The 27,930-nt window shown below is 34.9% G+C and overlaps 1 protein-coding gene across 4 annotated transcripts in view; it reads right to left on the reverse strand.

Annotated features, from left to right (window-relative positions):
- PCNX2 (pecanex 2) overlaps positions 1–27,930 on the reverse strand; it is a 357,972-nt gene that overhangs the window by 11,784 nt on the left and 318,258 nt on the right. For all 4 annotated transcript variants that reach the window (XM_031966919.1, XM_031966916.1, XM_031966917.1 and 1 more), the window contains 4 exons: positions 14,063–14,207; positions 13,278–13,508; positions 10,606–10,880; positions 9,675–9,862 (listed from right to left, as the gene is read on the reverse strand). In XM_031966919.1, coding sequence (XP_031822779.1) covers positions 9,675–9,862; positions 10,606–10,880; positions 13,278–13,508; positions 14,063–14,207 — 839 coding nt within the window. The remainder of the gene's footprint in view (positions 1–9,674; positions 9,863–10,605; positions 10,881–13,277; positions 13,509–14,062; positions 14,208–27,930) is intronic.

A 27,930-nucleotide genomic window follows, 5' to 3' on the forward strand; every position in this document is an offset into this window, starting at 1 on the left:
AAAGTTACAAACCCTCCAAAACCTTAGTTGATTCTTTTTGTGGTTATCAGTAATTTTCTCCACTCATAAAGAAATACGTGGAAGGCCTTATGTTTGTGCCCTATGTTATATCTAATCAAACTTAGACAAAAAAATCTAAAAAGAGGTGCTTACAAAAATGCTAACAAATTTGAAGTAGTCATCAATTATAGCTTCAGGGAAGGGATAGACCAGATAAACTTTCTGACCTGATTTTGCCTGATTTTTCTGTGTGTATATGTGTATGTGTGTGTGTGTGTGTGTATGTTTGAAATTTTTACAACTCATAGGACTATTTATAAAAGAGCAGTATTAGCTTTTACTTTACTAACAACACAAAGTAGCAAATCCACTTCCAAAATAAATAAGGAACCTTTACTGCTGGGCAAAGGTCCATCTCCTGAACCCACACATACACACATCATTTACACTGGTAATTCTTCATGAATACTCAGATTCTTATTCCTAGACTTATTTGCTAAATATCATTGAAAAAAAAAGACATATTCTAGTAATTCTGAGATGCTTGAAGTATTTCTCTTTAGGGAAGCTGAGCAGTGAAGTGTTCATTGAGGAGTAACTCCTTAGGGGACAAAACCTAATTATTCTGCTGAGAAATTCCAAAGAGCCAATTTTCTTCCAAACAGCTTATTGGTTGAAGTGGTTTCTAATGAAATGACCCTTCTCCATCACATGAAGCAGAGAGTGGCAGCTGAGAAATAGAAACAGCTTAGTTGAAGTGAAGGCAATGATGGCCCTTCCCAGAGGACAGTCAGTGATTGAGGTTTCCCTTTTGTCATATAACCCAGCTTTAATTTCTGCTTTTATATATAAGGAAGAGGGCACATTTGACTTTAAAGTGCGATAGGTAGATTTTATCAGGGCCTCCATTAGCTTTCTTGGAATCAGTGTGGTCAGACCCTTCTAAGATGATTTCATCATAGCCCTATCCAGTTCAGTGATTCAAGAAAAAGGGAGAGTTGTGGCCTAAGTTAACTGTCCAAAATGATAAGTTTAATATTATCTTTTTAAAGGTGGTAGGTAGGGTTGGAGGGAGGTGACCTTGATAAATGAGAATTAAGAATCAAGATGGTGATTTGTTAGTTTGTTCAGAGTTTAGAATGGCCAAACATCTGTTTGTGATCTAAATTGTAAAGTTGACTGCTGTCCAAAAATATTTCATATTCATTCCTTAGTTAGTAGTTACAGTGTTGGATAGTGGACCACCCATATTTGGCTTGAAATAATTCACTGAGAGACAAAAGGATAAAAATTTCTCTACATTAAGGACTCTATGAAGGCTACATATACCCCATACACATTGTGTGCTTTAGGTTTTACTGGCTTGTTTTGTGTATTTTCTTAGATTTTAATTAATTTGTTTATTTTGCAGATGGATTGACACCAGCCAACTAAGTTAAACATTAAATTAAGAAAATCTATTTTTTGCTTCTCAAGATCATTATTTCACAATTAACCTTACTTTTCAATTACTTTGCTATTAGATTAAATGTTCCTAGGGAGTTCATTTTGGCATCTGGGTTTCTTAGAACTAGAAACTACAGCAATCATTTGCACATAATTCATATTTATACCAACTTCCATTCAATACTATTCATTATCAATTTATGGGGCAAACATTCTTACCAGTAAATAAACAAGCAGTTCTACTCTCCTGTTTCCTATCACAGATGGCTATATCAACTTCAAATTATTCATTCATATTATGATACTGAAGTTCAGTGATATCAAGTTCACATAGAAATGGAGCTATGAAACCATATAATGTTCTTGAAGGGTACATATGGACTTAGAAAGCCATATGCTAAAGATGGCAGAGTGAAGCCAGGAAGCTGTTTGAGCTCTCCCAGTTTCCCTCAAAAACCACATGAAGCCAAGCCTTTGAACAGTCTGATGGAATGAAACCACCCTCCAGCTCAAGACAGACTGAAAAAAACTTCAAGAAAGGTCAGTCTCACTGGGGGTGAAAGGGGTATTTAGCCCACTCAGAGTATAGGAAAGCCCACAAGAGGCTTTTAATCATAGCAGATCAGCACCTAAGACCTTTGATCCTGGCTCAGTAGTGGAGTAGAGCAGTAGGGCAGCCCCCAGTATCATTTCAGAAGGCAAATTCTGAAGGTTGTTTCTAGGAAACAGTTTGGTAAATGTGTGAGCAAAACACCAAACACAAGGGGCCCCTGTGCCCAAAGCCAAGGCTCAGAGCTGCACAGAAAGCTTGGGACAGCATCTCTTGTATCCCAGTAGCAGAGTTCAACCATAAAAATAAAAAAATAATAATAAAAAAAAGAGCAGATACAAAAAAAAAGGAAAGAAAATGATAAAGAAACAGAAAAGAATCTTGACCATAGATAGCTACTATTGTAACAGGGAAGACAAAAAGACTAATTTAGACACAGACAAAATGTCCACAGAGGAAATTCTCAGAGTGATATGAATTGGTTTAAAGACCAAAGAGGCTTCTTGGAAGTGCTCATAAAAGACTTTAAAAGGCAAATAAGAGATGTAGAAGAAAAATGAGAAAAGAAATGAGATGTACAAGAGATCATCAACATCTGGGAAAAGAAAAGCAATTCCTTAATAAAGGAAATTAGTCAACTAAAAAAAAAGCTACTGAAGAAATCAATTCCTTAAAAAAATACAATAGGTCAAATGCAAAAAATATCCACTGAAGAAAATTAATTAATTTTTCGATTCCAAATTCCAAATCTAATTCAAAATAACCAATTAATCAAATTAAGCTAACTGAAAAAATTAACTGAAAAAGCTAATTGAAGAAAATCACACATAAAAAACTAGAATAGGGTAAATGGAAGCTGATGACTCTATGAGACATCAAGAATTAGTCAAATTAAAAAGAATAAAAGGGAAAAAAAATTAAATCAATTCACTGGAAAAACAGCCAACCCAGAAAATAGATCTAGGAGAGACAGTTTAAAAATTATTGGTCTCCATAAATGCCATGGCCAAAAGAAAAAAAAAAGAAAGAAAAAAGAAAGAGCCTGGATAGCATCCTTCAATAGATGATCAGGAAAATTGCCTTGATATTCTAGAAATAGAGAGGGAAATAGTCATTGAAAGAATCTATTGGTCCCCTTCAAAAAGGAATCTTAAGGAAAACCTCAAGGAACATTGTTGCAAAACTCCAGAACTATAATCTCAAGGAAAAAATACTATAAACTTCAAGAGAAAAGCAATTCAAATATCAAAGTGCAACACTCAAAATTACCCAGGATCTGGCAGCATCTACAATAAAGGATATGTGGGGCTGTAATACCATATTCCAAAAGGCAAAGGGCCTGGGGTTATAACCAAGAATTAACTATCCAGCAAGATTAAGCATCATCTTTCAGGGAAGATGATGGATCTTCAATGAAGCAAGATACTTTGAATCATTTCTATCGAAAAAATCAGAACTAAATAGAAAATTTAATCTTCAAACACAGGATTCAAGAGAAGCATAGAAAAGTAAACAGGGGGAAATAATTAGTATTTAAAGGTTAAACTGTTTACATCCCTAGATGGGAAAATGATATTTATAATTCCTGAGAACTTTATCTGTTAGTGGGGCAGTTAGAGGCAGGCATCACATGAATAGAGGGTGTGGTTGTAAATGGACTCTGATGTAATTATATCAAATAAAAAGTCATTAAGAGGTAGAAAAAGAATTGTACTGGGAGAAAAGGAAAGGGGAGGTGTAATGGGACAAATTAGATCACATGAAGAAGCACAAAAGACCTATTACAATAGAAGGAAAGAAGGGAGGGGGATAAAAATATTGTCTGAAGCTTGATCTCATCAATTTTGATTTAAAAAGAGGATAACAATCATTCAGTTGGGTATAGAAATTTATCTTATCCTATAAAGAAGTAGGAGGAGAAAGAAGAAAGAAAAGAGAGGAGCTGGATAAAAGGAAGGGTAGAAACAGTAGGACAAATGGGTAAGAGAAGGGAGAAGGAGTGATAGAAGATGGGAAAGGTAAAAACAAAACACTACTAAGGATGGATAGAGTGGAAAGAGAGGGGGAGAAAATAGGATGGAGGGAAATACAATTCTGGTAATCATAACTGTGAATGTAAATGGGATGAACTCTCCTGTAAAATGGAAGTGAATAGCAGAGTGTATTTAAAAAACAGAATTTTGTAATATGTTATTTACAAGAAACACATTTGAAACAGAGAGATACAAATAGACAAAGGTAAAAGGGCTGAAGAAGAATTTATTATTACTTCAACTAAAGCAAAAAAAGAAGTAGGGATAGCAATTCATATTTCTTATAAAGCAAAAGTAAAAATAGATCTAATTAAAAGAGATAAGGAAGGAAGAGATAAGAATAACAAGATGTATAAAGGGTACTGTAAACAATGAAGTAGTAATGATACTAAATGTTTATGAACCAAGTGGCAAAGCATCGAAATTTCTAGAGAAGATATTAAGCCAGTTACTGGAAAAAATAGCAATACTATGTTAGTGGGGGATCTCAGCCTTCCCCTCTGAGAACCAGACTAATCTAACCATAAAAAAAAAAAAAAAAAAAAAAGAAACTAGGGAGGATAATAGAATTCTAGAAAACCTAAATATAATAGGCTTCTGAAGAAAATGGCATAGGGATAGAAAGGAAAACACCTTTTTCTCAGCAGTACATGGTACCAACACAAAAAAAAGTGACCATGTATTAGGTCATAAAAGCCTCACAATCAAATGCAGAAAGACAGAATTAGTAAATACTTCCTTTTCAGACCACAATGCAATAAAAATTATGTTCAATAAAGGGCCAAGGAACAATAGACTAAAAACAAATTGGAAATTAAATAATCTAATTATAAAGAATAAGTGGGTCAAACAACAAATCACAAAACAATTTATAATTTCATCCAATGAGACAACATACCAAAACCTATGGGATGCATTCATAGCAATTCTTAGGGGAAATTTAATATCTATAAATAGTTACATGAATAAATTAGAGAAAGATGAGATCAATTAACTGGGCATGCAACTAAAAAAGTTAGATAAAGAACAAATTAAAATCCCCCAAATTAGAAATACCAAATTAGAAATTTTCAAACTCAAAGGAGAAATTACCAAATTAGAGTACCAAATTAGAAATACTGAAATTCTGAAACTCAAAGGAGAGATTAATAAAATTGAAACTAAGAAAACTATTAAACTAATTAATAAAACTAAGAGTTGGTTTTATGGAAAAAAATCAACAAATAAATAAACCTTTGTTAATTTGAATAGAAAAAAGGGGAAAAAAACATTACCAGCATCAAAAATGAAAACTGAAGTTACCATTAATGAAAAAGAAATTAAATCAATAATCAGGAGCTATTTTGCCCAACTGTTTGGTAGCAAGTCTGACAATCTAATCAAAATGAATATTTATAAAAATATAAATTGCCCAGATTAACAAAAGAGGAAATAAATTATTTAAATAGTACCATTTTTTTTTTGATGGATGTGTCTCTTTTCTTTTTCTTTTTTTTAAATTATAGCTTTTTATTTAGAAGTTATATGCATGGGTAATTTTATAGCATTGACAATTGCCAAACCTTTTGTTCCAATTTTCCCTCTCCTTCCCCCCATCCCCTCCCCCAGATGGCAGGGTGACCAATACATGTTAAATATGTTAAAGTATAAATTAAATACAAAATAAGTATACATGTCCAAACAGTTATTTTGCTGTACGAAAAGATTCAGACTCTGGAATAGTGTACAATTAGCATGTGAAGGAAATAAAAAATGCAGGTGGACAAAAATAGAGGGATTGGGAATTCTATGTAATGGTTCTTAGTCATCTCCCAGAGTTTTTTTGCTGGGTGTAGCTGGTTTAGTTCATTCCTGCTCCATTGGAACTGATTTAGTTCATTTCATCTCATTGCTAAAGATGGCCAGGTCCAACAGAATTGATCATCATATAGTATTGTTGTTGAAGTATATAATGATCTCCTGGTCCTGCTCTAAATAGTACCATTTTAGAAAAAGAAATTAAACAAGCTGTCAATGAGCTCCATAAGAAAAAATTTACAGGGCCAGATGGATTTACAAATGAATTCTACTGAACATTTAAAGAACAATTAATTTTAATACTACATAAACTATTTGGAAAGATAGGTAAAGAAGGAGTCCTGCCAAATTCCTTCTAGTACACAAATATGGTATTGATACCAAAACCAGGAAGAGCCAAGACAGAAAAAATTGCAGACCAATCTCCCTAATGAATATTGATGCAAAAATTTTAAATAAAATATTAGCAAAAATATTACAGCAATTTATCAACAGGATAAGATGCTATGACCAAGTGGGATTTATATCAGGAATACGGGGTTGGCTCAATATCAAGAAGACTATTACCATAATTGACCATATCAATAACAAAACCAACAGAAATTACACAATAATCTCAATAGATGCATAAAAATCTTTTGACAAAATATAGCACCCATTTCTACTAAAATCACTAGAGAGCATGGCAATAAAGGGAGTTTTCCTTAAAATAATAAGCAGTATCTATCTAAAACCAACAGCAAGCATTATTTGAAATGGAGAGAAACTGGACACATCCCCAATAAGATTAGGGGTGAAACAAGGATGCCCATTATCACCATTATAATTCAACATTGTACTAGAAATGTTGGTTTTAGCAATAAGAAAAGAAAAAGAAATCAAAGGTATTAGAATAGGCAATGAAAAGATGAAATTATCACTCTTTGCAGATGATATGATGATATACTTAGAGAATCCAAGAAAATCATCCAAGAACCTACTTGAAACAATTAACAGCTTTAGCAAAGTGGCAGGATATAAAATAAACCCACACAAATCACCAGAATTTTTATATATTATTGACAAAGCTCAGAAGCAAGAAGAGATAGAAAGAGAAATGCCATTTAAAATAATTGTAGACAAAATAAAATGTTTGGATGTCTACTTGCCAAGACAAACCCAAGAACTCTATGAACACAATTATAGATAAAATCTGATCCAAACAATAGGAAAAATATCAATCGATTATGGGTAAGTGGAGCTAATATAATAAAAATGACAGTTCTACCTAAATTGGTCAATTTGTTCAGTGCCATACTAATCAAAGTGCCAAAAATTATTTTATAGAACTAGAAAAAATAACAAAATTCATCTGAAAGAACAAAAGGTCAAAAATATCAAAGGAATTAATGAAAAAATACAAAGAATGGTGGCCTAATAGTACCAGACCTAGCAGCATCAAAACTATTTACTACTGGCTAAGAAATAGAGTGGTGGATGAGTGGAATAGTTTAGATACACATGACACAATAATCAATGACTATAGTAATTTAGTATTTGATAAATCTCCAAACTCTAGCTTCTGGGATAAGAATTTACTATTTCACAAAAATTGCTGAGAAAACTGGAAAATAATATGTCAGAAACTTGGCATAGACCTACATCTCACACCCCATACTAAAATAAGGTTAAAATGGGTACATGACTTGCATAAGCAAATTAGGAACGTAAGGATATTTTACCTCTCACATCTTTGGAGAAGGGAGAAATTTATGACCAAAGAAGAACTAGAGAATATTATGAGATGCAAAATGGACAACTTTGATTATTTAAATTAAAATGTTTTTTTTACAAACAAAACCAACACAAAGACGATTCAAAGGGAAGTACTTAGCTGGGGAAATTATTTTCAGCTAATGTTTTTGATAAAGGTTTCATTTCTAAAATATATTAAAAAAGTGTTAAGCTTTTAAGAATACAAGTCATTCCCCAATTAATAAATAGTCAAAGGATATCAACAGATAACTTCCAGATGATGAAATTTTAATTAATTTAGTGCCCGGCACACAGTAGGTGGTTAATAAATACTTTTTGGTTCATTGACTGATAATTGTGGGTACTCCCTTTAACATTTCAGTTCATATCCTATCTATCTATCCTATCTCACCCTATATTGCTTGCTCTCAGCTATGACCAAAAAATTGACTCTAATATGGTGACTTTCAACAAGTGGATTGTAAATCATACTTTATTATGAAAAATAAAACCTTTAAAGTCTTCATCTATAAATGAGGGAGGGATGCTTGTTATACATTTGAGAGAATGGATTCTCTGTTGACATAGGGAATAAGCACAAATAAGTCAAACAAAAGACAAAAGTAATTTTTGATATTGTCTCACTAATACAGAAATCTACCACTTCTCAGAATCAAAGAACTTGTTTGGTGAATAGTGACTAAATCCTTAAAACCCTATCAGTCTACTCAAACACACATTCTCTTTATTCAACTCTTTCCATTGACATACCATCATTGGCCAGGTACACAGTTTGTGCCAGTTAGACCAACCACTGTCTAAGTATTAGTAACTTAAATATTTGGAATAAAATTGTTGGAACAAAAGTGCAGCATTTTCACATCTAGAAAATGCCAAGATCAGAGCTTTATTAAAAACAAACAAAAAACCCCATAAGGTTTATTTTTGTTGTTTTTTCCATACAAGAGACAAAGTGTAGCGTTTTCACATCTAGAAAATACAAAGATCAGAGCTTTATTAAAAACAAACAACCAAACAAACAAAAAATGTTGGTTTTTTTCCCATACAAGAGACAAAATGTTAACTGAGAAACTTTCCCACAGCTAAGGACCATCTCTCAGGTTTGGTTTTTGAATTTCTTCCATTTGGCTGGGACTAATTATTTAAGCATGAGTTCAAATGGGATTTTTAAACTTCTGACTCACTGTAGCCATAGTTTTAGCCAATACCTTTATTCACATCTCCTGGCAACCTCTTCTCTCATTCTGAAATGTCAGAGATGACTAGAGGTAGGCTCCAACTGAAGATAAATACAAGAGTTAGAGCAACAAGAATTTTGTAAACTGCATATTCGATAGGATGAATATTTGTCAAAAGGAATGAATTAGTATTGTGGGTCAAACATGAAAGCTAACACAGTGCTCTGTATCTAACACAGGGACCTTACATATGATAAGGATTCAGTAAATGTTGCAGAGTGAGTGAATGAATGGCAGAATCTGGTTCATTAGAACTTTTGCAGCTAAAAAAACCAAACCAAGTCAAACAAAACAAAACAAAACCCAACAGTTATCGTTTGTTCTAAAACAGTTCTTTCCCACCATGAAGCTCCTGATGTGAATTTATCACATCATTGCATTTTACAGCTAAAATTAGAGATAGGCAAAATGGGCAGCTGCTCAAACTGCATGTTATGGGAAGAGGAGTTGGGAAAGAAATGAAGGGTATTTTAAAATATTGCATTTGAAAAAATGCATACTACCTGATGACCCAATCCTGGAAATGAACTCATTGAATCCCTCATAAAGGATGGCAGGAGATAAAGTCTTTGACTCTGGACTTGGATTTTTGGGCCAGTTCACCTGGTCTAGTTTTTGGTCCCTATACTTTAGATGCTGCATCAAGCAATTAAATATCAATAATTAAGTTTTATTAAGAATTATAATTATTAACCAATCTCCATTAATCAATCACCAAGTATTTATTAAGTGCCCAGGAACAATACTAAGTATTAGGAATATAAAGAGAAAAAAATTCAGTCACTTTTCTTAAGGAGCAGTTTTCCAAGAAAAGAGGGCATCTTCTTAGAAGACCATTTCTTATACTTAATTTACCTGGCCTGTATGTACCACCTTGAGAAGAAAACTGAAACTGGGAGATTTCTTTCCTCGGTTGTTCCACACTGCTCTCCTGGCTTGAGCTGCTCGAGTTGCTTCCACTCCCTGCTGAAGTGCCCCCTCCACTGTCCACTTCTTCAATGTTGCCTCCACTGTGCTGGCTAGCATTGCAATCCTTGCGCATCCTGTGAACATGGGAGATGCTTCATCACATTCTCACCAGGACACTTCATGTCCCTAAAATTCTGCCCAAACCAAGCTTGAAGTAACTACTGATCTCCTTCACCATGTTTCATTGGAAAACTTCTCCATACCTTAGTACCCTCATCTATAAGTTAGGGTTGCAAGAGCCCCAGCTGAACAGGATTGTTGTGAAGATCAAATGAGATAATATTTGTAAGTACTCTGCAAGGGGGAGTGTAATGAGAGAAAGAAGGATCTTCATTCCCACCTTAGAAATTTTGTAGAGGAAGACACTTCACTGGGCTATAGAAGCAGTAGCCTTTAACCTCTGTCCATCCCTAATTAAAATCTGGAGAGAAACAGTATTCAGACACAACTCCTTAGAATTCATTCCAAGGAATTCAGAGTAGGAAGATAAGACTTATTTAACAGACAGGGACATGCTGAGGGAGTTCAGACCTGGCTTTCTGCAGTGTTTATGGGACAATTACCCACAAAGATCCCCAGCCTCTGAAAAGTCTATGTAACTTTAGGAAATAGCCTTCTTCTCAGGTGTGTAAGAATTACCATCATTTCCCCATTCCAGTCAGTGGGCCCAAGCCCATTTACTGTTTTCTATGTATATTATCATGTGTAATAGCTTGAAGCACTAGAAGAAACCTATTAGGGGTATAATGTAAAGTCTGAGCAATTTGTGCTTTCTCCAGCATTCACCTGGAAACAGTTTTTCCTTTGGAAAACTTACCTTAACCACTTGTTTAGGAACCAAGACTTAATGTTGTCCAAGCTGATAGGTCCGCCCCAAACGTTCCTCATCTGGCTGTGGGTCCCCAGGTAGGATGTGGTTAAGGGAGAGACATACATGGGGTATCCTAGGGGCTGATCACAGGAGGAATTGATCAAGTTCCTTAGCACTTGCTTATTATTCTGGATGCTGCCTCTTTCTGGATTACGGTTACGTAGGAATATAAGTTCTTGTTGTTGGCCAGCCCAGAGTCCTCGCACACATTCCTTGTTAACCTATAGGATAGGATCCAGTCAGGGAAGAAAAGCAAATGGATTTTAAGTCAGAACTTCTGTTTTAAGTCATGTAAGAGACAATTTGGTGAAACCATAGGTAAAAGTGGGCTTAAAATCAAAGGATCATAAAATGTGGAACTATAAAGGATCATGGGTGGGGCAATGGATAAAGAAAGCCAGATCTGATACTAGGAAGATCTGAGTTCAAATCCAGCCTCAGATACATATTAACTATGGACAAGCCACATAACTTTTCTATGCCTCAGTTTCCTCATCTGTAAGATAAGGTTATAAGAGCATTTGCTAAACAGGATTGTTGTGAAGATCACAATGAGATAATATATTTATACTATATTATATATTACATTATAATATATTTAATAATAAATATATTACTATTTATTCCTTTATCTACTTATCTACTTATTCATTTATCTATTTATGTATTCATATGTAGCGCAACCCCTTCAGCCTGCAGATAAGAAAACATATTGCTGAGGGTGCCTGAACCCAGGTCCTCTGACTCAAGATACAAAATACTTTCCATTCTATAATAAATCAGAAGACCAAGGTTTAAATATAACCTTATTACAGACTTACTATCTCTATGATTCTTGTCAACTCATTTAAGTACTGAGAGCCCTGGGTTTACCTATCTATAAAATAGGACTAATTTCATTTATATTACCTACTTCATAGGTTATTGTGAAGAAGCATTTACAAATGTTAATTAGTATTTATGGAGAGGGAGTTGAGCTCTGGGAGTAGGTCAGTGCCCTCATGTTCTTCTGGTACAAAAGACAAGAAAACATCCTAGAAGATGGCAACACACAAGGGAAATAAAAAGAAATGGGAATACTTTTCAATACATGGGAAATTAGTTTCATGAAAGGAAGCATTTTCTGACACCAAGAGTTTAAAGAACCAGGAATAGCTAATCTCCTTCTGTAGAACTTTAGCAATAGGTATAGTCACAAAGAAAAAGGAAAAGGACACACACACACACACACACACACATATACATATATATATATATATACATACACACATACATATATATGTATATACATATTTATACTAGCTCTTTTTGTGATGGCAAATAATTGGAAATTAAGTGCGTGCCCCTCAGAGAAAAGCTGAACAAATTATAATATGACTGTAATGGAAATATCATTATATTATTTTTAAAAAAGAGATAGCTTTAAAGAAACTTGGGAAGATTTTTATGAACTGATTCAGAGAGAAGTAAACAACCAAGAGAACAACTCATACAGTAACTATAATAATACTATGGAAGGATAACTTTGAAAGGATTTGGAACTCTTGAGAAATGCAATGAACAACCACAATTCTAGAGGACTAATAAAACATGCTACCCACCTCCTGACAGAAAAAGTTATAAAGTTGAGGTAAGGAATGAGACATAGATTTTTTGAGCATGGACAATATGGGAATTATCGTGGTACTATGCATATTTACTATAGAGGATTTGCTATTCTTTTCTTTCCAGGAAGAGTGAAAAGGAGCAAAAATAGATTTATTAATTGAAAAAAAGAAAATTCAAATTAAAAATGGATTTAAATCTACTTGGAACTGCCAAAGCAATAAGATTCTATAAGACAAACTAACACTCCCATTTACCTATATCACTCCCTTTAGACATGTTCTGTTTTCTCTAACTTCTTGTTAACTTTCCTAGCTTTAAACAATTTAAACCACTGCTATAATAAGTATTCCTATCTCTTACCAAGGTCTTATATTTACTTAGCTCATGAACACTGACTTACCATGTATTCATATTATCTAATATAGCACAACTTGACGCATACCTTCATTATTCAGCAAGAGTCTATGAATTATTCCCCAATCATAGATACAGGTGTGTCTCATCCCCTTTGTTTAGGGTAGGCATTCAATAGAATAGTTCCAAGCTACCTCCCTGAATAAGACACAGATTTGTTTTTGTTTTATGGTGATGGAATGCTGGGCCCTCCCCCTCCTTGCTCTAACCACTTTGACAATGGCATGGTCACAGATAAATATGGTTTAAATGTAGTATGGGCTGTGAAGCAGAGAGAGATGGACTATTTCCAAAAGTATCTTCCTAATCAAATAATCAGTAAACATTTATGAAGCTCCTATTATGTGCCACAAACTATTTTAGATACTAGGGATACAAATAGAAAAGTGAAATAATCCTTCAAGGTATTTATAATTTAGTCAGTGGTTCTGAAAGGTACCAAATGATATTTGAAAATGAAGATAACATACTTTGTCACCCTAGTCTGTTGATTAGCAAGCCCTCATTTAGAAATAAATTACTAAAATGGTATAATAGCATATGGAATCATCAAGATGGCACTAGCAAGCAATGGATTTCCAAAACAAAGACTGTACCTTGATCACTTTAAAGCTCAGGTAGCTTTTGTGTAGCATGATAACCTTATATTCATCAGTGCCTTCATCTACCACATGCCTCAGGGTGAGAAGCTCCTCTTTGTTGGACAGGACAGCACTCCTCCAGGCTGGATCTCCTTCATGGCAAATCACCACCTTTTTCTCAAAGGATTGAATGGCTTCATAGAGGACCACGGGATCCTCATATTCATCTAGACATGTAAATTGGTCCTGAAGGAATAGTTAGAACCTGAACATTTAGACTTAATTAACAAAGTCCCATCCCCTAAGACTGAAACGATCACTAAATCTACATCTCTTCCTTTATTCTCTTTCCAGCAGGTGCTATTTTGTCAGTGTCTGGAATGTATTTCATGAGTTTGAGGATTCTTTATTCCTTCTTTCCACTGAGAAGACATTTGAATAAGATCTACATGCAGTTTCCAAACGAGTCTGGAAACTTTGGCCTCTTTTGGAACATCACCTCCCCATTTTAATTTTCTACCTAATGTCAGCTTCTTATGAGGAAAAAAAACAATAATTACAACAACAACAAGCCAAGTAGGTTGAGGGGTTGAGAAATCAACCCAATGAGGTGGAATCCAACTACATAAGTAAACTAAACAGCAAATCCCATGGAGTAAAAGAGCTGATTTCTTCTGTCAAGAAATGAGTTCTTTACTGGAACTCCCTACTTGTACCATTGCTTTTCTTTTCTATTCTTTCCTCCTCATTGATGGTGTCAGGAAGAATAGCAGATGCAATAGATTAACAAAGGAGCATACCTGATGAAGCTTTAAAGACATCCTGATAGCTGGGGCGACAACTTTATGCAGCAGATCCATGTCAGCGAACACCCATTCATCTCTTGGAGTTATTCTGAAGTCACCTTTGAACAGGGCATGAAGACCATACAGAAAGGAATCTAGGCTGTAAAATAATGTTCCTTATTTTTAACACAGAGTGGAAAAGACTTGGAGCAAACCAGTTATTTCAAACAAAGTTAGTCTTCCCATTTGTCTGTCAAGATCTCAATGCCATTGTCTTAGCATGAGCTAAAGAACTGGAAATACTACAAGCTATTCCATTGAGTCAAGATGACTGGCCCTTGATTCATAGCATCTTGCCAGACTCCCAGAGATCACAAATCTTATTCCTGTCCTCAGATCAAATAATGAGTATTACACTGTTGTAATCATTTTTATCGATTTTATGAGCCACAGAACTATCTGTCTGATTGATGTTTTATTAGAGAACACAGAAAGCACTTTTGGTTAGAACATATTTTTGTTAATACTGTTCATGGCTAACCATTTGGGGATCCAGTCTACAATGCCAAGAAAATAAAGAGACCAGTTATCTCAACGCTGACAAAATTCACAACCAACTTGGGAACACTCTTATCTAGGGCGTTGGAGATGCAGTCTGTATTATCTGTATTATCCTGGGTCATTTATCTCCCTGGCTTCTGGATGCCATTTAGAATTATGTCACTACTCCTTGAGGTCAGGAATAATTTTTTATTTTGTTTTTGTCTTTGTAGTCACACAGTGCCTTGCACATAGAAGATGCCACATAAATATTTGTTGGAATCAATTAAATTGAATTGAATTAATGATGAAATGCAGAATGTTACAGTGGAAAGAATGCTAAGTCTAGAATTAGGGGTCTTAGGTTTTAATCCTGTTTCCAATGCTTGTGTCACTTGTGTGACCTTAGGCAAGTCACTAAATCCATTGGGCCTTAGTTTCCTGATCTAGGAACAAAGAGTTAAGACTAGATGGCTTGAGATTCTTCCTGGTTTTAGGTCTATAACCCTATGTCATTCCACTGAAGTATAGGCTAGGGAAATAAAGGAAAATTAAAAATATATATACTCATTAATAACTTTGATAAGAAGAGGAATTCTTCCACCAAATGATGGAGCTAGTGATGGAAATGATCTTTGGGAATTACCTGTATTTTAAAATTATTCATGCTTTCCCTCTCCTCATTTGTATATATACACTATCACCTTCTAATGTAGAACAAAAGCTTTAGTTAAGTGAGTTTTCTTTTAGCAATTGGCTGCTCTTCCTCTCTCCCCCAATCCCCCCACTTTTTTGTGGAATATAAGGAATAGGGTTTGGGGAGTTATTCATTTGAAATTCTTGGGGTGGGGGATGGAAATCTGCTTCTCATTTTTTTTTTATTAACATTAAAACATTGTTTAGTATCCTTCATCTCACAACCTTGGGGCATTTTACTCTGAATTCCTCACTGAATCCCAGTGAGGTAGTTAAATGACAAGTACAAGAAACATCATACCTAATAGTGTTGAACTGGGAGAGAATGAGAAGGAAAACGTGTGTGAAGGGGGCTCTCTGAGGATGGCTGGCTCATAAGGATTTAATGACTTGGCTCACTGAACAAGTCTCTTGACTCAACACAATGCATTTAGACCTGCACATTAGGGAAATAGTTCCACTGATTACCATTTTAACATTTATTTGCAAAATGTACTGTGCTCATTAATTTCCTCTCACAACTCCCTAGAGAGAGATGTCTACATTCAATGGTCAGCTTAGATAGAAGAAAATAAAAGTAGGAGGCAATGGCCAAGGGGCTCCTCAATGACAGGGAAGACCATGTGAACCTTAGTGAGAAAGGATGTGTCTCCAGAATGCAGACACAAGCCTCCTGTGGATTGCCCTTGAGCAGTGAGACCCTAAGTCCTTTGGGTACAACAGGGCATAGTGAATTTGGTATGTAAGACAATCTGTGCTAGTTGACTTTCCTCAAAAGGAAAAGTAGGGCTTTTAAAATGTTCACAGTGATTTTTTTCACTAAACCCTACTCTGAAAGCCTTTAAAAACATACCCTGTCCCCAGGGAAGAAAATTAAGTACTGAAATGAGAGAGAGAGAGAGCTAAATCCTGGAGATAGGGGAGAAAGAGATGGGGAGGTATGGGTTATGTTCCAGGGAGGACTTGGGAATTCAATTCTGCACTCAGGGATCTTTAGACATGGCCCAGTAGAAATGTATACATAAGAAAAACACCATTCCCATTTTATGGACAGAGGAATTGACAAGCAAAGATAAATTGGTTTGCCCAAGGTCCCCTAGCTAATCAAAAATGAGGCCAGAAAGAGGATTCAGGGCCAGTGTACTTCTGTCTCAACTATATTTAAAAGGAACAAAATTTGGCTTTGGCTTAGCAAAGGCCAAGAAAAACAAAGTTTCACCCAGATCTTGCACAGATGCTGAGCTCTGATCCAAAGCCACCTCCAAACAACAACAGTTTATATGAAGTTTCTATTTTCAGTGAAAATGATCTATCGTGTCACTCAATGCTGCTCACATGGAATGGTGCAAAATGGAGAAAACACAAAAATAGAACTTTTCCTCAGCACCTTAGAGATGAAACACTCCAACTTTATGATGCATATATTACTTGTATTCTACAGAAGGAAAAATCTCTTCTTAATTGCAATTTTCTTAATTCTTTCAGGAGAAATGAAACAATATGTGGTGAGGGAAGATGGAAGTGAGATAGAGGAAAGAAATGGATATTAGACACTGATAACTTATCACTGATTTGGATTTGATAAAAGTTCTTGAAATTTCCAGTTGGAAAGAGTCTAAATCTCCATATGGCCATATATACATATACATATACATGCAGCAATATGGATATTTATATGCATGCATATTCATATGCACATATGTATATCTAGAAACATTATTGTTTTAAAAGTGATATATATATATATATAACTTTTATATCACAAATATATATTTGAAGATATATATATATATCTTCAAAGAGTAATGCATTTACATGTAAAAACAACATATATTTAAAGGCAATAATGGAATTGATCAGAGATATCATGGTATAGAGGATAGATGACTAGTCATGGAGTCAAAAGGATCTGTATATGTACCTTTTCCCTATCAGAGAGATGTGACCATCTTTCTAAGACAGTAAATTATAGCCCATTTATTGTCCAGAATTGATATAGAATGTTTTTATTTCAGGGGCTGAAATCAGAGGTTCATATAAAAAAATTTTTTTAAGTTCCTTTTTCTTTTTCCTAATCTGCCTTATTCTCTACATTTTGTCTCTGTCTCTGTCTGTCTGTCTCTTTCACACACACACACACACACACACACACACACACACACACACACACACAGCTAGTGAAACTTTTCATTGCAGACAAACTACCATATGAAACACAGTTCATTTGAGAAGACAGCCCATAGCCAAGGAAGCCCTCTATAAAAGACAATCAAGATGTTACTTTGCCAGTCAGTTAGGAAAGAGTATATTCAGCTGTGGAAAGCAAGCACTAAATTAGGTGCCATGAAAAATTTAAAAGGAAAGAGAAGACAAAGTCTTTAAAAATAGATTTTAAAACCTTATGAAGAAGATTGAACAAAGCTAGATTTAAACACATAAATGCATTTATAGCACAGAAGCATGTGAACATCTGACATGCATGTGTGAAATCTTTTGTTAAAAACCACTAGAAATAATGTAATTCTTTAATAAGATCGACTAATTCTAGGTGCCAGCATTATGTTAAGTGCTGGGGACCCATATACAAAAGTGAAAGATTTCCAGCCTTCAAGAAACTTAAGAAAGTGTCCAAGAAATTTTAGTGCAGTTTTAAGTTTAAAATCAACAATGATGGTAATGAGTGTTAATAATTATAATTATTTACATATTATTATATATAATAGGTACTCAACTAGGTGGCACAGTGTAAAGGGCCTGCTTGTACTTAGAAAGATTCTTCTTGAGGAGTCTGATCCCAGGCACTTAATAGTTGTGTTACCTTGAGAACTGTTTGCCTCAGTTTCCTCATTTAGAAAAGAAATGTATCTTTAGCATCTCTGCCAAGAAAATCCCAAATGGGGTCATGAAAAGTCAGACATAAGTGAAAACTACTGGACAACACATATATGTTTTTGTATAGAATTAATAATGTATTGATATACGTTGGATGGAATATAAAATAATTATATTAATAATCGTGATAGTAATGATGATAATAAATATCATTTATGTAGTCTTTGCTATGTACCAACGTGCTAAGCACTTTACAAAAACTATACCATTTGAGCCTCAGAGTACATCCTCACCTCCCTGTAGTAGGGGCAATAATCACCCCATTTACAGATAAAGAAACTAAGACAAACAGAGTTTAAATAACTTTCCCAATTCACACAACTCCAAAGTATCTGAAGCTGGATTTGAATATATATATACACACACAAAATGAGGTGAGATGGAATATGAAATATTCCATGATAGGTTGAATATGCTAGACTTGCATGGCTGGATTGTAGTGTATAAGAAGGTGTGTAATGTGTAAAATGATTGGAAAGGTAGGAAAAGGTCATTTTGTGAAGAGTCTGAAATGTCAAATAGAGGAATTTATATTTTACTCTAGCAGCAACAGGAAAATGACAAATAGCTGATATTTGGATGTGCACGTTTTAGCTTGAAAAGGCTGATTTGTTTTTGCTTTGATATTCCACTATTATAACATGTATTTAATTTCCCAGGAATGAATCCATAACCACAACCCCAACTCACTTAAGAGCTCATCAAAAGGAATAGTACCCTTGACACAATGAATGTTAGGACTCCTAGCAATCATATAGTTCCTTTTATCTTATAGATGAAGAAATTGAAGCTCAGAGAGGTTACTTGACTTGTAAAACATTGTATAAATAGTTGATAATAGAGATAAGATTAGAACAAATATCTTATGTCTTAGTTGTGTACTCTTTTGCACTGCTTTGTTGTCATATTATTCTCTTTCTGAGGGCTTGTGGAATGAGTTTGGGATCCAGTGAGCTGTTCAAGAGTTGGAATAAATTAGTATTAATCAGCGAGAGGTCATAAACAAGCTTTCTGGAGGTGGAGAGAGACCAAACATAAAACGTTGTTCTAATAATTAAAATTCTAATTTGTGACACTATCTAAACAATGAAGTAAAAAATGCATCACATACCACAAATAGAAAACTAAGCAGGAGAATTTAGTCATAGATAAGGAAAATAGGTCAAAACTAAGGTGGGCTCCATATAGAGCAGAGTCAGAAGAAGAGCTCAGACAATTTACTTCACAGAAGTATCTAGAGGAACTTGCTCACACAATATTTATACAATTAATACTATGATGAACATATCACCTTACAATCATGGAGATAGCTAATAAATGAGTGAAGGAAAAGTTGATTGACTAATGGTATCAGAGGGATTGAGGAAACAATTTATAGGTCTGATACTTCCTTGAGTTTCTGATATAAACATAATAGTCTGTCATGGACATGGAAAGGCTGAAGTTGTAGAAGTAGAAGTAAGTAAGGGATCAGCATACCAGCATATATGTGTGTGTGTGTGTGTGTGTGTGTGTGTGTGTTTGTGTGTATGTAAATGTATATGTATATGGAGTGTAACCCATTTCTACCAGAAAATATCTTTTTTTTTTTTCCTGAGGCAATTGGGGTTAAGTGACTTGCTTGGGGTCACACAGCTAGGAAGTATCTGAGACCAAATTTGAACTCGGGTCCTCCTGACTTCAGGGCTGATGCTCTAGTCACTGTACCACCTACTAGCTCCTCAGAAGATATCTTGGAAGAACTTCAGGAAAGGTCTGTCTCAATTGGGTGTTGGGGCATGTGTCCCAGTGCAGACTCTACACAGGGAGACCTAGGGCAGAGAGACCCCACATGGGAAATATAGTGGGAGGCTCTTAGCCAAAAACCCCTCAGCAGCATTGGCTACTGTATTCTGGTTCAGAAGGCCAGTGGATCAGCAGATTAGCTGTGTGACCTCAAATCCAACTACAGAAGGCAAATAGTAAGCTCCTGAACCCGAGTGTAACGGGCAGAAATTGGCCAGGGTCATCCAGCACAGGAGAAAAGCCTGCAGCACCTGCCTCAGTGCAGCTTGAAGTTCCTGTTACCTTGTAGAGGAAGTTCAGGACAATCTCCCCTGTGTCCTAGGAGCAGACTTCAACCTTTGAAAATGAGCAAAAAAAGTAAAAAAGGCTCTGACCATAGATAGCTATTATGGAGAAAGGGAAGAACAAATCTCAAACCCTGAGGATATTAAAGGCAAAACACCTCCAGATGAAGCCTTAAAAGGTGATATGAATTGGTCTGTAACTCAAAAGGCTTTCTTGGAAGAATTCAAAAAGTATCTTAAAAGACAGCTAGAAGAAAAATGAAGAAAGGAAATTAAAACTTTGCAGTAGAGTTTGGAAAAAAAAAACCATAGAAACTGACTGAAGAAAACAACTCCTTAAAAAAGACACTGAGTGAAATGGGAAAAAACTATGCTGAAGAAAACCACTTCTTAAAAATAAATTTGGCAAAATGGAAAAAGAAAATAGAATTGGTGAAATGGAAAAAAGAGAATAACTCCTTAAAAATAGAATTGGTGAAATGAGAAAAAAATCCAATGAACAAAACAACTCCTTCAAAAGTACAATTGGTCATATGCAAAAGGAGATTAAAAAAAAAAAACTAACTGAAGAAAATAATTCACTAAAAATTAGAATTGGACAAATGGAAGTGAATGACTCAATGAGACATAACAATCAAATAACCCCCCCCAAAAAAAAATAAAATAGAAGAAAATGTAAAATACCTCTTTGGAAAAATAACTAAACTGGATAATATATCCAGGAGTGAAAACTTTAAGGAATATTATAGCTAAATTATCAGATAAAGGAGAAAACACTGCAAGTGGCCAGAAAGAAACAATTCAAATATTGAGGACCCTAAATCAAAATTACCCAGAACCTAGCAGCTTCCACTTTAAAAGATTGGATCTGAAATACATTATTTCAGAGGGTAAAGGAGCTTGGACTATAGTCAAGAATCACCTACCTAGCAAAACTAAGCATTTTTCAAGGGAAAAGATGAACATTCAATAAAATAGGCGATTTTTATTTATTTTTCATGAAAAAAAACAGAGTTAACAAAAAATCTGATCTTCAAATACAGAACTCGAGAGAAGCATAAGGAGGTAAAAAAGAGAAAAAGGTTAAAATGATTGCATCTCTACATGGGAAGACGATCTGTGTAACTCTTGAGAACTGTGTCTTTGTTAGGGGTATATTTAGAGGGTATAGAAATAAGCTGATTTTAATGTGAGGAAAAAGAAACTAGAAGTGTAAAAGGGATTATACTGGAAGAGAAGGAAAGGGGAAGTAAAATGGGGTGAATTACATCACATGAAGGAGCAAAAAAGACCTATTATAGTTGAGGGGAAAAATGTTTGAACCCAAGACAAGCAAACAGACAACAACATACTCTGTTTGTTAGTTGATAATTTCTTGAAATTGGGCTATAGTGAAAAGAGCACTGGACTCAATACATGACCCAACTTCAAATATAAAATTCCACTTTTTAACTATGTGATCTTGGGCAAATTGTTTTATTTTTCTAGACTTTTTTTTTCATTTGTAAGATGAACAGTTTGGACCAAATGAATTTCAAGGTTCCTTCTAGCACTATTATTTTGTGATCCTGTAGATAACTCAGATATAGATTCCCACTATTGTAAACCACTTCCTTCCCTATAGACTCTTGAACACAAACCTTGTGAAGTTTTATTTCAAAGGGAAGTTTTATTTCAAAGAAGTCATATGTTGAGTGTTCACAAAATAGTTTCTAGCAATGTTAATTGATGATCATTGTAATCTTAAAGACTGCTTAATGAGCTCCATGCTTTGGTAACAGTATTTGGGGAAAAGAAAACAACTATAACTTATTTCGTGTATTGATACTTCATAATTAGACTTGATTTCACTTAACATTAACAACCATTTATAAATACTGTTGCAAATATGGAAACATCCTGACAGTTACTCTTTGAATTTGATACAGCAACTTTGACTTCATCTGTGGTCCCACAGAAACATCTTCATTGTGGAAGCACATTCTACCTCTTGACTACTTCTTATAGTAGAAGTGACTTTTTTCCTGGCAGCCTCATTGTTTGATTGGTTGGTTGCTTTTAAGGAGGTCTACCCAATCCAATAATAACTTCATTCCTCTCTAGGTTTTACTGCTACCTGGAGTTTATATTTGCTTTTACAAATAACAGGTCTTTATTCCTCTGGCCTCTGTGTCAAGTACCTTCACCTCTTCCACTTTCACACTTCAGTTCTTTTTTATGTGTTATCTTCCTCCATTGAAATAAAACTCCTTGAGGGGAGGGACTATGTTTCTTTCTATTTGTATCAACATCTTTAGCACTTAGCAAAGTTCCTGACATCCCATGATAATTTAATAAATGCTCTTCAACTTGATTTCTGTCATATGAACTAATATATAACTTGAGAATATAAACTATTAATAATGATGGATCAGGCTTCCTTATGATGGATTTGAAATGTCATAGTTTTTCCAGGTAGCAGGAAAGGTTTTCTTGAGGAACTTCCAAGATACTATTTTGAACATTTAAATATTGGTGGGATCCTTCCTAACAAGAGAAGGGGATCTGAAATCATCAGCCAATGGTAAGAGTGGACCTCTTCTTTTCTTCCAATTCTGTTGCTAAGAGTTCTCCACATACAAAGAAAATCCACATCACATCTTTTAAGAAATTCCCCCCAGTTGCAGCTTTATCTGGTTTGTGGCCTATTGACTCTCATTTAATTAGCTGACTATTTCTCCTGCTTACCAAATTTCTCAATCCAGGGCTTCTCAATCCCAGTTGCATTTTCCTCATCTGCTAAGCCAGCACTTTGGTTTCTTTGTTCTCTTCTTCAGTAGCCTTCACTAAGGTGAAGTTAGACATAGGATCTAGAGTTGAAGGGGATTTAAAAAATTATCTGATCTACTGCCTCCAGTTTACATATGAGGAAACTGAGATCTAGGCAGATTATAGAATTTGCCCAGGTTATATAAGCAGGGAACATGAGTCCACTGGCTTTCCTTTCCTCATTCTTTCTACTACATCATGCTGCCTCTTCTCCAAAACCTAACCTTAGCTAGGGTTTTTCTGTGTTTGTCTCTGTTGGTGTTGCTTGTTTGTTTGTTTTTGTACACTCTGGGTAGAGGTCCCAGTTCAAACAAGTAAATCTTGTTTCTGTCTTTCAGTGAGGGATGTATCAGAGGGAGAGTGGACATTATAGATTTGGGGTGATGTACCACAATGGGCTGTGTGTGCATTCAGTTTTTAATGAGTCCCAGGCCTTACATAAAGAGCCCTAATGGTACAAAAGTTTCTCCAGGTTCCTCTATGGGACTGCTGGTAAAATGATTGATTTGATCATGTTAGTTAATTTCTGAACACTGTCAATATTCAAAAGCATTTACAGATTGTAGAGAGCCTTCTGTTCTAGTACAGTCCTGTAAATGGAAAGCTTAGAGAACATATGCACACAATTAAGTCTGATTTACAGTCTGGATTTACCCATGTTTACTGATTAGTAAATGAGATACTTGCAAACCATGTACAAATCTTTGTAAATCACTTTTTGAGACACGACATAATCTGCATCTCTTGGCCTGGAATATGAGTCTCCTGACTAATGATTTCTAATCTCATATAGATACAGAACAAAGCAAACATATGTATTATGTCTGACTAAAGTAACCATACTGCCAGAAATACTACCAAAGAAAACTGGGAGACAAATATCTCTGTAGAAATTGCAATGACTTTCCAAATAGGTAGAATATAAACTCCTTGAAGGCAGAGACTCTGTTATTTCCCTCTTTTTTTATTTTCTCTCCTTCTTTGTGTTTTCATGTTCCTTCTCTCCTTTTCCCCTCCCCTCCTGCACTCTCTTATCCTTCTTCCTTCTTTCTCTTCATTTCTTCCTTCTCTCCTTTTTAGCCATTCATGTTAGCAGCATGTCCAGAATATATGTTTTAATATCTGAGTTACTCAGAAATCAAGTCTGAGCAACAGTAGTTAAATGTGTTATGGTTCTCTTGACCATTGTTGTAAGAAAAGTCTTAGCCCACACTCTTGACACCAGTCATCAGGAATTCCCCACTATTTAGGTCAATATCATCAGAAAGATAGGATAATGTAATGAATAGAGAGAATGCTAGCCTTAGACCCAAGAAGACCTGAGTTCAAGTTCTGTCTCTGACAAACTGTTTGTGTGATCCTATACAAGTCATTGTACCTCAGTTCCCCAGGTAACTCTCTAAGCTTTCTGAGAATGTAGAAACCTATATAAATAGAGAGGCTCCTTACTTGGGGAAGTCACATCTCTATCCCTATAGCCTTCATATACAGCGTGGATTGACAAACTGCAGATGTTTCTTTCTGTGCAGAAAAATCAGTCCATGATTTTCTCCTTAGAGTGATAACACAGGATATTTAATGCAACATCCATTATTGACACAGACTTGCTTTGTGACTCCGGGAAAGTGTCTTAATCTCTCTGGGCCTTGGTTCTCTCATCTCTAAAATGAAAGGACAGGGATTTGTTGGCTAAAGCCTCTTTCAGTTCTAAAATGAGATTCCTATTATATTGTGGCTCTGAAAAATCAATCCAAATAATAATCCTGTATTCAAGTCGTTTTGTAAAATTATTGTGGAAAGACAGAAATCGTACAACTACAATTCCCCAGACTTCCTTTAACTCTTAGAATTAACTCTAATTGGAATGCTGATGACATTGAAAAGCTAGCCCAGTTCAATGGCAACAACCTAAATACCACACTTAAAACCTGACTGTTGCTTACTCAAGAGAGAAGATACTCTGCCTCCAATCCCAATTTAGAGAGACCCACTCTTCCTTTAAGAAAAATGCAGCTTAGGCACCATTATCTGCCAGAAACCTTTCTTGATATCCCCAGGTGCAAGTACCCTTTCATGTTTTAAATAACTGTATATATTTGTACTTTTTCCCACTTTATATTTATGCTGCATATATTATTATATATACTTGTCTCCAATTAGAATGTAGCCCTTGGCAATGGGATTGGTTCATCCTTTATATTTATATTTCTAGCAATCTTGACCTTGGACTATTATACTCTTAACCCAACGGTTGCCATGATAGTGGTTCAGTAGGAATGATCAGAAAAGAATTATCCTTTTTCTCCTTCTAATGAAAATGCATACTACAAGTCAGGAGAGGAGAATAGTTATTAAATACTTGGAGAAATAATGTTGTAGGTAAGATAGCCTAATGTGTCAACATCTGACATATATAACTCTGATGACCAATACTTTATTTAAACTATTTAAAACAATTTTTCTATTCTATTTCTGGAAGATCTTAGAGAGCAAATGAAAGCAAACCATTCATTTTCTTACTAGAATGTTCCTGGAGGATATGGATTGTATAACTTTTCTTTTCTATCTCTCTAGAATTTTACAGCTTAGAATTTAAAGTTTGCTGAACTGAATTGAAATGCTGGAAGCCTCTTGAACTTTAGAGGCTTTCTTACATAAAAATAAATAAATAAATCCTTTGGTTTTATTTTTACAAAATGCTCATTTATCTACTTTTTTTCTTCCTTTGTAGGTCAAGAACTGGATAGCATCCAACTCATTAAATAACCTCTCATGTATCTGGAGATGATAATAGAGTCATTTCTTAATCTCCAAGCTAAATGATACCAACTCCTTTGATTCCTCATGAAAATCATTCCATCTTTGTAAATAATTTTATTACTCATTCCAGTTTTCTCCATGCTTGGTAGACTTCAAAATATTGGCTTTCCCTGTCTTATGAATCACAGAACTATTTCTACATTTTTACTTTTCCACCCATGTTACACCATTACAGTATCGCATTAGTATTTTCATTAGCAATACTTCTTTGTTCGTTTTCATTGTTTGTGGTTTATTATTACTTCCCAAGTCATTCTATTAATTTTTCTTGATATTCTAAATGAATGGCTTATTTTATTGAGGAATGCCTGGGGGTGAGGGGAGATAACATTGTAGTAAGGCTGTAGGGAATAAGAGGACCTTGTCTTTCATCACTAAATCCCTGAGATCTAGTTTAGTAGACTGAGAGAACACTTAGCTTATTTATGCCTAGGACTCTCAGATCATCTAGTATTATATGAAATTCAGGATATGACCAGAATATAACTTATTTCCCATTCAGGCTAAGGTGTATAGATTGGAACTTCCAAAAAGGCAATGATTCAGAGCACTGGAATGTATTGAATATGCTACAAAAACATGGATGGATTTTACTTTTCTTTCTTCTAGTGGTGGCAGGCAGTAGAAAGAAAATATGCATTAGGTCTGGGACTTGTCACCTTTTTGTGTATTATAGGTCCCTTTGGCAATAAGTAAAGCCGATGAACTCCTCAGAATAATGACTTTAAAAACATAAAATAAAATGTATAGGATTATGGGGAAAATAAAAAATTAGTGAAAATAAATATACATATTTCTTTCTTATCCAAGTTCATGAACTCCCTGAAATCTCTTCACAGACTTGTGAGGTCTGTATATCTTAGATTAAAAATCCTTGCCTCAGGTGATATTATAGTTAAGAAATAGGGACAATCTTGTCTAGGAACAACAGATAAGGAACATTCTTTTTTCCCTTTAAATTAAAGAGAAAAAATAAAACTACATCATAAAACTATAGGGTGATGCAGGTCTCTCATCAACCTACAGTATCCACAGTTATTTTAATTATTCCTTGAAAGTCCACAGAGTACTCCCAATAATCTTGAGATTTTTTTAAACCTCACAAGTTTGGAAATAAACAAGTGGAGTTGACTTATTTTAAGACATGAAAGTGAAGAAAATAAGGAAAATCCCATTGAAATAAAATTTAAAAAAATAAAAGCAGCCCGCAAGCATACTGCTCAATCAAGAGAAAATGAAAGGGGAGCAAGAAATGAAAAGCATGAACCTGACACATTCTGAATGAGGTGTTCAAAGAGAAGGATATTAAAGAAGTCTTTGAAAGCATTTGAGATATGAAACAAAATGGCAAAATGTTCCACAATGCATCTGCTTATCTTTAAGTGGTAAGCACTTGTAAAATAAAATAAAATAAAATAAAAACTCTTAAAATGATGAAGAGATGGCTTGTCATATTGTCATCTTAACTACTTTCTTGAAATACCACAGAGAGAATTCGGCTGCCTCTCTATCTGATCCCTGCAAAAAACAAAATCCTTTTTGGCACCTTTCTACATCTCCTTGTATCTATCTGTCTGTGGTTTCAATAAGTGCAAGGTTCTGAGCAGATAGTCTACGATTTTAGGAAATCTGAGAATGATTTCCTTAATTTCTTCTATTTGTTCATGATAGGGATACTATCTGTGAAGACTGAAAAGAGATCCATCCTGTTTGGTTGGTTGGTTGCAAGATGGCAAGGAGGAATGTTTCTACAAGATACCCTAATAGAACATATTAAAGCTAAGAGATTTGACTTTTCTCACATACAGAAAAGGCAGAAAATGCTGGAATGCAAGAGTTGAAATGTTGCTGATGAAATAAACTGTTTTTCCCAGAGTTAAATGACAACATAAACTGATAACAAGAAGTTAAGCTGTCTCCTTATCAACTGACAATTTACAACTTCTTTCACCTAACAGATTGCCACTAATGAATTACAGCAGACTGATAATTTATAATACATTTTTGCAAGAACTTTAGAAAAGGGGGAAAAAGACCACATTCCATTCACATAAGGTG

Source organism: Sarcophilus harrisii, chromosome 4 (genome assembly GCF_902635505.1).
Source record: "Sarcophilus harrisii chromosome 4, mSarHar1.11, whole genome shotgun sequence".
Taxonomy (NCBI): Eukaryota; Metazoa; Chordata; class Mammalia; order Dasyuromorphia; family Dasyuridae; genus Sarcophilus; species Sarcophilus harrisii.